This window comes from Marmota marmota, unplaced genomic scaffold, assembly GCF_001458135.2.
Source record: "Marmota marmota marmota unplaced genomic scaffold, marMar, whole genome shotgun sequence".
NCBI lineage: Eukaryota > Metazoa > Chordata > Mammalia > Rodentia > Sciuridae > Marmota > Marmota marmota.
Window position 1 is genome coordinate 36153245 of NW_026000240.1, and position 11343 is coordinate 36164587.

General features: G+C 52.3%; 1 protein-coding gene across 8 annotated transcripts; it reads left to right on the forward strand.

The window, feature by feature from the left end:
* Positions 1-1211: 1211 nt before the first annotated feature.
* Positions 1212-11015, forward strand: Slc26a6 (solute carrier family 26 member 6). Of its 8 annotated transcripts, XM_048794605.1 has the most exons (23): positions 1221-2088; positions 2348-2397; positions 2507-2579; positions 3195-3352; positions 3434-3573; positions 3719-3829; positions 4354-4517; positions 4682-4846; positions 4922-5074; positions 5378-5460; positions 5546-5693; positions 5939-6052; positions 6147-6224; positions 6548-6643; positions 6734-6840; positions 7004-7073; positions 8158-8250; positions 8336-8440; positions 8831-8923; positions 9666-9842; positions 10039-10093; positions 10364-10500; positions 10739-11015. In XM_048794605.1, exons 4-23 carry the CDS (start codon positions 3234-3236, stop codon positions 10751-10753), a joined length of 2223 nt encoding a protein of 740 aa, XP_048650562.1. In that variant the 5' UTR covers positions 1221-2088; positions 2348-2397; positions 2507-2579; positions 3195-3233; the 3' UTR covers positions 10754-11015. The 8 variants fall into 8 exon arrangements, with proteins under 8 accessions (XP_048650564.1, XP_048650562.1, XP_048650559.1 ...); XM_048794602.1 differs by lacking the exon at positions 2348-2397 and having other exon boundaries at positions 2468-2579; XM_048794603.1 differs by lacking the exon at positions 2348-2397 and having other exon boundaries at positions 2487-2579.
* The last annotated feature ends 328 nt before the right edge of the window (positions 11016-11343 follow it).

Sequence of the window (11343 nt, forward strand, 5' to 3'; positions counted from 1 at the left end):
CCATGCCTACAGCTGGTTACTGTTTTGCTCTGGGTGTTGCCGAAAGTGCAGTCCTTGTCCCCAATCCAGTCCAACAAGGAGGACACGGTTTTGAGAAAAAGCCAAAAGAAGGTTTATTGCTTTGCTAGCAAAGGAGAAACACAGGGGGCTCCCTTCCCAGAGTCTGTGATTCTGCCTACCAACAGGAACAGGGGTCTTTTATAGAGGTGATTCAAAGGCTACATTCTCTACTGAAGTTGTAATTCACTTGTTAAGTTAGGAGCTAGTCATTTCTGAGATCTTCTGATACCATCCCCAAAGTCCGGATTACTTTGTTTCTATGGTGGGTGATTACTCAAGAACAGAGAAATCTGCCTAGGATGGGGAAGAAAGGTAATCCTGTTTCCTCTGAGATTAGGGACAGGGAAAGATTAGGCAAGAGAAGGGAAAGAGGGAGAGAAAAAAATGTCCATTTTAAAAAATTTTGCAATGGCAGAGCAGCAAGGGCTATATCCAAAGCATAAAGTGAACCACTGTTACATGAGAAGTTGTCAACTTCTAGGAGCTTCCCTTGCAGCTGCCCACTGACAACACTAATCCCCACAAGCCTTTCTTTTTTAAAATATTTTTTTAGTTATTGATGGACCTTTATTTTATTTACTTATATGCAGTGCTGAGGATCAAACCTAGGGCCTCACACATGCCAGACAAGCACTCTACCACTGAGCCACAATCCCAGACTCCTCCCACCCTCCATGACTTGCAACTGGCCAGAATGTTGAGTTCCTCCATGGCTCAGGGAGGAAACTCCAGGCACCACGCCTAGGTTGGGCTCCCTGCACCTGTCCAGAGCCCTCCTCACTAGCTAGAGTTGAAGAGGAGGCCTTGGGGACATTTCGTGGGTCTCAGAAACATGCCTCCTGCTCTCCAAGGGAAAGCCTGAGGGTGGCGCCCTCAGCTTGGAAATATGAGAGGCCCCACAAGACCTCATGCACATCAGGTCACACTACGCAGCGAAGCACCAGGATCAGCTCCATCCACTCAGCGCCCTGGAGGCGCGGTTCTGGCCAGTACTTACTTCCTTGCCAGTCCCGCTCTGGTTCTTGGTTCACGTTCCACAGTCCCATCAGGCTCTGGCAGACCGTTAAGCGAGCCGCAAGGGGGAGCAAGAAAAAAGCCAGGCCCCGGGTGAAGAAGGGGTTAAACTTCTCTTCTCCCGACTCTCCCTGCTCAGAAAGCGTGCTTTGGTCCCTGCCCCTAGAACGCTGATTGGTTCAAACCTTCCCCAACTTGCCCCTGGATTAGGCCCTGGGAGCTAGAGGCCCACCTCGCCCCTGTCTTGGCGCCACCTTCGTCCCAAAGCGGCCTTTTGCTGGAGCTGTTGGCTTAGAAGCCTGAGGGCCTTGGGGCTGTCTGATGCTTTGGGGTGAGTGCAGGGCATGGCCCGGATTCTGCTTGTCCGAGAGGCGCGGGCAGCCTCGTGGCCCCCGCGCGGGCTCCCGGCCTGGGCTTCTTAAGAGGGACCGCTAAGTCCCGAGTAGGCTTTTCCTTCTCCCAACCGGTTTACCGCTTTGACGATTTCCCGCAGGTGGCTGCCCCTCTGCAGCGAGGGATGGGGGTGGGAGCCGGTGCGACCCTGGCCCTTGAGGGCTGTGCGTAAAGCCACTGGAATGCTGTCCAAGGGCTAACGGGGGGGGGGGGGTCGGCTCAAGGAGGTGGCTGCGTGCGGAGGAGCCCCGGCCCAAGAGGTGTGCTAGCTGGGGCGCGTTGAGGTTGGAAGATCGCTGCAAGAGAGTCTCTGGCTGGGGCCTGTGGATCAGCTGGCGCCCGAGTCCTCCCAGCTGTATAACTGACCAGGGAATGAGAGCTCTAGCTCTACGGCCCCGTAGTCTCCCAGAGGGAGGGGCCAAGGATCAAGGCTCCGCCCTCCAGGCACGCGTCCCGCGTTGTGAGGTTGGGAGCCCTTTAAGAAGACTGGAGTGAGTTACGGAGGAGGGGAGAGGGGTCTCTAAGATCTCCGTGAAACAGCGGAGCCTTCTGAGGATCTTCCTTGCACCTGCTATACTGCCTCCCTCCAACCGGGACATCCAGGTTAGAGGCTTTCCCCAGGTGAGTTCCAGTCCCTCAGGTGGGATCCTCTCCTGGTTGGAGCTTCTCCTAGGTTAGAACTCTCCTGATGGGTGAAAGCTTTCCTAATATGCTAGACCCTCCCGCTCTAGAACCCCATTACCACCCCTACCCTGTTGAGAAGTTATTTCCAAGAGAGAGCTTTTTCCCATGCCATGGGGAGCCTACCCCTTAGGTGAGAGTATTTCCCAGATAAGACTTCCCTCTCCCACCCACCCACCTCCATCTCCTATTCTTTAAGGTCTTTCACTTCAGAGAGGAGCCTCTAGGCAGATAAAAGATTCCTCCCAGGTCAGAACTTTACCTCAGATCAGAATTTGCCTGGGCGTGAAGGCTTTCCCCCTGAAAGCTCTATTTCTAGGTGACTTTCCCTACTTCAGGGGAGAGCTTCCCTTTCCAGATGGGCGTGTCTCCCCCTGGGTGAGAACTTCCAAATTCAAGAAAGATCCCCTTCTCCTCAGACATCCCCCCAGGTGAGAGGCATCCTTTGGCTTCCCCAACCCAGTCCCCAGCTTGTCTACAAATTGGACTCTGGGGCTAGAGGCCTAGGGGCAAAGCAGTCCTTCCCTTAGAGGAAAGAGTTTCATTTGGAGGACTGAGGCTTGGGGAGAGAATTGCTTGAAGACTTGGATTCCTGATTTGCTGGATCCCTTCCCTAAAAGTGTTCTCGGCCAGCCAGATCTGGGTCCGTGAGGCAGCTGGATAAGGACACAGGGATTGACTCAGGGAGAGCAAGGGCCTGGGAGGAGGGGGCTAGGAGGAGCAGTCACCCTGGACCTGGACCTGGACCTGGACCTGGACCAGTACTCAGGGCTGGGCAGCCACACCTAGGCTGGAAGTGTGGGTCGTGTTCTTCTTGTTATCCCTTCATGAGGGACTTTGGCCCAGAAAGAGGTTTCTACCAGCCAAAGTTCAGGTACTGCCTCTGCTTGGGTGTGGGCATGGGGCCTGCAGGGACCAACTTGGGGCTGGATCTACCTTGATCTTAGGGCCTGGAAAAATCAGTATGTGACCGTCTATTCCCAGGTATGTGTAGGGAAGATTGGGTAAGGGGTATCCTTACTGTATCTCTGATCTCATCCCCCCAGATAAGGGATACACAGGCACTCCTGTCTGCAACATAGATAATGGAGTTGCAGAAGCAAGATTACCATGTGGACCGGCCACTGATGAACCAGGAGCAACTGGAAGAACTGGGGCGCTGGGACTTGACACCTAGGACCTATCAGTGGAGAACATGGTTGAAGTAAGGCCAGGGAAAAAGGCCTGGGACTCTGGCGGGGCCCAGGTAGCCCCTGTCCCTCATATATACCCCTCATGTCCCCAGGTGCTCCCATGCACGGGCCCGTGCCCTTCTGATTCAACATCTCCCGGTCTTGGGCTGGTTACCCCGTTATCCTGTGCGTGACTGGCTCCTGGGTGACCTGTTATCTGGCCTGAGTGTTGCCATCATGCAGCTTCCCCAGGGTGAGCCACATTCAAGGCCCTGACCTAGAGTCCCTGTGATCTGTGATATACCATACCTGGACACATGGCCTCTAACCATACTGGGATTCTTCCAACCTTTTGGATCCTCATCTCCAAGCCTGCTTTGCTACCATTTTCCCCCCAGGCTTAGCCTATGCCCTCCTGGCTGGATTGCCTCCTGTGTTTGGCCTCTATAGCTCCTTCTACCCAGTCTTCATCTACTTCCTGTTTGGTACTTCCAGGCATATCTCTGTGGGTAAGTAGAGTCAGGCCTAGACTTTTGGGAGGATGCCCATATCCCCCATGGAGAACAGGGTGAGGGAGGGCTGAGCAGGGCAGGGAAATTTAGGGAAAGAGTAGAATGGTTGCTGGGTCACTAGGAGGCTGGCCCATTTGTCATCCCCAGGCAGGACTAGGTCACTGACTGTGGGAGCACAGATTCAGGGTACTTCAAAGCCCTGACTCCAGGAGGATGTAAGTGAATGAGGGAATTCAAGAGGCCAAGGCAGGTTATTTCCTCTTCCCCAATTCATGGAATGTCTCTGTCTCTAGGCCAATGGACATAAATGGTACAAGGTATATAATGTAGGGTAGCATTTCTAGTACCCTTAAGAACCCATGAGCCTCAGGGTTCCCTCCTGACCTGCTGCCATTTGTATAGCCATGGTCTAAGGATATTTGTCCAGAACTAGATCTATCTTGGCCTCACTGTCAAGACCAAGGCTCCAGGGGAGGACAGTGTTCTTTTCCCTTCAGACCAGCCCTGCTCTGCTCCTTTAGGGACCTTTGCTGTCATGTCTGTGATGGTGGGCAGTGTGACAGAATCCCTAGCCCCAGATGAGAAATTCCTGCTGGACTCAAACTCCACAGTCAATGAGACAGCCAGAGATGTCACCCGTGTGCAGCTGGCCTCCACACTCAGTGTTCTGGTTGGACTCTTCCAGGTGTGAAACATTCAGAAGTATGTTTCCCCAGCACCCAGATTCTCTGATTATTGCCATCCTATTTTTGTCCCCTCTGTTCACTATCCCCTCTGATTCTGATTCCATCTGCCCTGGACCACCCCTAGGACTCCTGCCTCCCCTGACTCTTCCCTGTTATCCCACAGGTGGGGCTGGGCCTGGTGCACTTTGGCTTTGTGGTCACCTACCTGTCAGAGCCGCTGGTCCGCAGCTATACCACAGCTGCATCTGTGCAGGTCTTTGTCTCACAGCTCAAGTATGTGTTTGGCCTCCAGCTGAGTAGCCACTCAGGGCCACTATCCCTCATCTATGTGAGTAAGGTTGGGATGGGTGAATAGATGTGCCCCATGAACTTGAGTGCTGGCTGTGACCCCACCTCTCCTCAGATAGTGCTGGAGGTCTGCTGGAAGCTACCCCAGAGTGTCATCGGCACCGTGATCACTGCATTTGTGGCCGGGGTGGTGCTTGTGATGGTGAAGCTGTTGAATGACAAGCTGCAGCGGTATCTGCCCCTGCCGATACCTGGGGAATTGCTCACGGTTCGGGTTTACTGGGGAATTGCTTGTGGTTTGGGTGTTGAAGGGCAGGGGAAAAAGGCAAGTGAGGATAGATCCCAGGTATGGGGAACCTCCAGATATTTGGGAGCTGGTTGAAGTGGCCCCTGTGAAAGCTTCTTGAGTACTGCAGCAAAAATGCCATTGTCTTCTCCCTACCCCTGACAGAATCTCACCCTTCCCTCAGAAAATTTTGCTTCAGTGTCTCCTCTCTCCCAAAGGGGTTTATCCTTCTCCCAGACAATAATACCTGTACCTTTTTCCCCTGATTCTGTTCTCTCCCCACAGCTCATTGGGGCTACAGGCATTTCCTATGGTGTAGGCCTGAAGCAGAGATTTGGGGTGGATGTTGTGGGCAACATCCCTGCAGGGTAAGTTCTGGTCCCCTATCAGGGCAGGAAGGACTGGGTAGCCAGGGAAAGAACCTTTCTTTGACTTCACAGATGCCTCTTTCAGACTGGTATCCCCAGAAGCTCCCAACCCCCAGCTGTTTGTAAAGCTTGTGGGAAATGCCTTCGCCATCGCTGTGGTTGGGTTTGCCATTGCCATCTCACTGGGAAAGATCTTTGCCTTGAGACATGGCTACCGTGTGGACAGCAACCAGGTCTGAGTAATGAGGGACACATAGGGGACCTCCAGGTGTATGTACAGAGTCCCCAGCAGCTGCGGGTAGGGAGGATCAGATGGGACTTGTGTGGGACTGAGAGTGGGGAAAAAGATGTGTGGGACAGCAGCCTAGTCTTTGAAGGCCCTTAACTGGGGATGGGGGTTGGAGATGCATCAACTAAATAGTGGAGCAGTGACCAGGCACCTCCGGCAAGTCTCCTCACACCCATGTTCCCCCAACAGGAGCTGGTGGCCCTTGGCCTCAGTAACCTCATTGGGGGTATCTTCCGATGCTTTCCTGTGAGTTGCTCTATGTCCCGGAGTCTGGTACAAGAAAGCACTGGGGGCAACACACAGGTGGGTTTTGGATGTGGGAGTGAGGGTGCACATTGCTTTTCCAGGGTGGTTTACCCCTGCTTGCCCCCACCTGCTGATCGCCCCTATCCCATAGGTGGCCGGAGCTGTCTCTTCCCTTTTTATCCTCCTCATCATCCTCAAACTCGGAGAACTCTTCCAAGACCTACCTAGGGTGAGCCACTGCCCTACCCAACCAGTTTTCAGGGCTTTGGTAAGGCCAGGGTCTCAGTTTAGTCTATACCCAAGTAAGGGGCAAGAATATAAGATCATGCCCTGGATTTTTAAGGCTGAGATCTATAGGGTGAGATTTGGCCTCAAGGGTCAGGGTTTAGAATTTTTCAGTCAAATCCAAATTGGTAGAGTTGGGGTGGGTGGTCATTGCTGTTGGTTGGGGTTCTGACCAGGTTCTTGGGGTCAGTCTGAATCATGCCTACATGGTTGAGGTCAATATCTAGGCACCTATAAGCAGCCCTGGTGATACTCCCTCCACCCCAGGCAGTTTTGGCAGCCACCATTATTGTGAACCTAAAGGGCATGTTGATGCAGTTTGCTGACATATGCTCCCTGTGGAAGACAAATCGTGTAGACCTGGTAAGAGACCTGGGGGCCCAGAGCTGGGATTGGGGCCTTTAGCCCCAGTGGCCCCTCTGTACTCTTTAACTCCTGCCCCTCTGTTCTCAGCTCATCTGGCTGGTGACCTTTGTGGCTACCATCCTGCTAAACCTGGACCTTGGCCTGGCAGTTGCATTAGCCTTCTCCCTGCTTCTTGTAGTGGTCCGAACACAGCTGTGAGTCATCCTTATTGGTCCTTCCCTCATTCCAGCTGGAAAGGGAACACTGGCTCCCCCCAGGTTTCCCCATGTCTCTGGAGAAGGGGGAACCACAGGCTCCTCAGTGTGCCCTCATGTCTCCCTTCTCCTCCTCTTCTTATACTCACTTTCACCTCCACAGACCTCACTACTCTGTCCTGGGGCAGGTGTCAGACACGGATATTTACAGAGACGTGGCAGAGTACTCAGATGTGAGTGGCAGGGGCTGAGTAGGAGGGCAGCATGAGTTGGGTGGAACAGAGGCAGAGCAAACCCATGTCAATCCCTTTTACACTGGCAAGGACACAGTGGGCTGAGAGTACTTTGGGTTTGGTCTCTGGAATTTTTAGTGAGGAGTCTGGGTCTATAACCCCCACTCAGTGGGAGGGGCTAAGAAGGTACAGAAAGAGAGTAAAGAGAGGTAGGTCTGGAGGTCTAGTGAGGGGTCAGTCTTAGAGCCATCCTGGGTCAGGAATATAGAGGATCAGGGTCCTAGGGCATAGGCTGTTTCCTGATCTCATCAGTGGGGCTACTAAGTCTCTAATCATTTACCTCCTGGGAAGTCTTAAGCCAAATGATGGAAAAAAGGCTGTGGGGCAGGCACAGGGGATAGGGATCTGGAATAAAATAAGCCCCTTCTTGGGTTATGGCTTAGCAGTAGAGTGCTCGCTTCGCATGTGCAAGGCCCTGGGTTCGATCCTCGGCACCACATAAAAATAAATAAGTTATTGTGTCCAACTACAAATAGTAAATGTTTAAAAAAAAAAAAAAAGTCCCTTCTCACTGACAGAGACTGAAAGCATGAGCACAGTGTGATTAGACAGAGTAAAGGATGGGACCAAGGGATCTAAGGTGTGGGACAGGACATGAGGGGAGTAGCTCAGCTGGATGGAGAGGAAGCACCATGAGGCACAGGCCTAAATGCCTAGTAAAGATCTTGCTGTGTTGTAAATGGGATGGGAACTGAGATTGGGGTGACAGCTTAGAGGAATCTTTATGTCCACATGCAGAAAAAACAACAACAACAACAAAACGACAGGGGTTGGAGATCTAAGAGGAGGCCTAGGCACCACCAAAATCTAATCTGGGTAGTGGCAAAGAGCAGGAGAGGTGATGGGGAGAGGACCTGAGGCAGGAGTGAAGTAGTAGGATGGGGAGTCCACCTCTGAGTAAGCCAAAGGCTAGGAACAGAGGGTGGGAGGTGGCAGGCACTGGGTGCTCTTGGGGAGGAAAGACAGAACAGGATGCAGTGGAGGGAGAGGACTTGGCTCCCCTACAACTCTGTCCCATCCCCAGGCCAGGGAGGTCCCAGGTGTGAAGATCTTCCGCTCCTCAGCCACCATATACTTTGCCAACGCTGAGCTCTACAGTGACACACTGAAGCAGAGGGTGAGACTGAGGTCTCTTGGAGACTGATTGAGGGCCCCTTGCCTTCCCAGAGTGCCTCATCCTCTTCTTTCACATTCGCCTCTAGTGTGGTGTGGATGTTGATCACCTCATCTCTCGGAAGAAGAAACTGCTCAAGAAGCAGGAGATGAAGCTGAAGCGCCTACAGAAACACAAGTCACCCCAGGAACAGGCAGGGCCCCTTCCAGTGGCTGACTCCTGGCCCTGCCCTGGGCTGGCCTCTGCCCGTGGTCTGCTGTTGACCCCAGCCAACTTGTCTCACTATTGAACTCTGCCCCTGCCCCAGTGTTCCTCCCTCAGCCTGTCTCCCAGCCTCCCTGTTTCACTCCCTGGCGGGGCTCTTGGTGGTCTTTTGTTGTCCCTATACCGGTGACAGTGTGAATCATCATAGTCCTCTTCCATTTTTGTGGCTGTTCTCAGAATTGGTCAGAGCCCTGTGGCTTGGCTGCCCCAGATCCCACAGCTTCCAGAGCCTGGGATCTACATCAGACCTACCTACCTGACCTGTTGTTATATGATAGCGGGAATAACTCTTTCCTGTCTCCACTCTTCCCCTGTGTAGGCTGTTTCTTCCCAGGACAACTCAGTTTCCATCAATGTCAACACCAATCTTGGAGACACCAAGAGCAATGATGTGGAGAGCTCTAAGACCAAGGTGAGGCTAGAGGTGGGAGAGGAGAGGTCAGCCATGAGCTATAGAGATGAGGGTGTCTACACATCTCCTGAGAAAAGTCATGGACCCCAACCAAATTGGGTTTGAGGAGGCACCAATGTCTGGGGAAATAGGGTGATGGCTCTGATACTCTGGAGAGACCTGTGGTGAAACAGAATTCTGCTTGTTCTCTTATCTATAATCTCAGGCCTAGATGAAGACCTTAGATTTATAGATCCCAGAGTCTGCTCATGAAGGGAGGGAAGGGCTTGAATATATGGGAAAAATCTTGGGAACATAGAGAAGCCACACTCAATTAGAGACTCAAACAGAACAGGCTGCCAAGGTGTCTGTGTGTGAGTGTGTGCACATGAATGGATGTGTTTCTTCTGGTCTGTCCTTGTACCCCTATCCACTCCACCTGGGCTGGCTGATGGTGGAATATAGTTTCCCAGTATCCTCCCTTCTTGTGTCCCTTTTAAGCCTGGGCCCAGGAGGTAACAGCTGTGTGTGAATATCTGGGCATGCTCTCCTGTATGTCCCCATGTATCTATACTGCCTGTCCTATGTACACACATGACTCCCCCATGTCTGTGTCATCATGTGTTCCCTGTATGTCCCTCTATATGTGGGTATTTATATGCACACTCCTGTGTCTAGTCCCATGTGTCCCTAAGGTGCTTTGTATGTTCCCTGCTTTCACTTCCTGATGGGCTGTCCTACCACACGTCTGGTTCCCCTGCAGGCAATGCCAGAGAATGAGCTGGAAGAGATTGTGGCTAGTGGTCAAGAAGATGCCAAGGCTATAGCTGTGCCTACGCTGAAAGCCCTGGGCCTGCCTCAGCCGGACTTTCATAGCCTCATCCTGGACCTGGGTGCCCTCTCCTTTGTAGACACTGTGTGCATCAAGAACCTAAAGAATGTAAGGGGCTGTAGGCAGGCCATGGCTCCCCAGGCTTCCACACAAACCCCATAACTTTTGCTGAGACCCCTCTGAGCATGATGATGCCCCCAAACCCTGCAAGCTCAACATCAAAAAATTGTTCCCCTAAGCTTGCCCAAGTGTCCCCTCTGAATCCCTGAGCCTCCCTTGAGTCCAGCCCCTTTTGTTGCTGCAGATTTTCCGTGACTTCCGGGAGATTGAGGTGGATGTGTACATTGCAGCCTGCCACAGTGCGTTGCTTGGGGATAACAGGATGGTCCAGGAAGAGGGTGGGACTCTTTGCTGAGAGGTTTGCCAGGAATCACAAGGAAAAAGTTTCTGAAACTGGAGGTCAAAGGTGCCCTGGGAGGAAGGAGTCTAGTGTTGGGAGTGACTGGGTGTCTAGCTCTAGCCTCAGGGGTGGAAGATAGTGTGGCAGACATCAGAACACTATAAAGGTGTCTGGGGCTGGAATGTCAAGTGGTCCTGAGAGTCAGAGGAGACCTATTCCTTGCTTACAGGTCCTGTGGTCACCCAGTTGGAGGCTGGGCAGTTCTTTGATGCATCTATAACAAAACGGCATCTCTTTGTCTCTGTTCATGATGCTGTGACCTTTGCCCTCCAACACTCAAAGTCTGGCCCCATCAGCCCTATTTTGGTAAGCTTGTTTCTGGCCCACTAGGCTGTTTTTTATTAATCTGTTGCTTGTCCCCAACCTGACCCTAACTCCAGGAAGTCCATTTATTGACCTAGCTCTGCCCTCAGTGGACCCATTTCCTTCTCCAGTTGTCTTTGGATTAAGTTGCTCCTGGGAGCAGGGGTTGCTGTCCTGGAGAAGTGGTTTGTTATGTGTTTTTTGGAGACTGACTAGAACCTCCCCTCCTCTGTCTATCCAGGCCACCAAACTCTGACTGTGTTATTATCCTGCCCAAGATTGCTCACCTCAGGAGGTTGTGATGGAGCACCCTCAAGAAGACCCCCACACTGAGCATGTGCCACTCAGGAGCCCCTTGGTGCATACATACATACAACTCAGGGATGCAGATTTTAGGAATCCAGATTCAGGTTATAGGCCTGGAAGAGGGGTACTGTGGTTTGGCTGGCCTTGGCCAGGCTTGGGGAGGGAGCCAATGTCTATTTTCAGTCTAAGGAATAAAAATTTGTTTAACCAGCTCTAGGCTTTGCCATGGCATGGTGGGGGCTTGACTGGGGAGTTGGATGGTTGACAATTCTGGCTTCTGACCTTTTTATGCCCCAAGATAGAGACTGAGGTCAGAAGCCAGGGATGGGGATTAGAGGAGGGGAAGGTCAGGCAGAAAGTGTACAGAGTAGGAGAGCTATGGGGCCAGGCCTAATGTGAGGACATCCCAGGCTCAAGTCTCTCCCCAATTACACACAGGTAGAATTTAGCTTCAGGCTGGAAAATAATTGGAGTTAAAACTGTTTCTCAGGAATAATCAGCTCTCAGGGATACCCAATAAGGTTCACAGCAGGGCAGGTG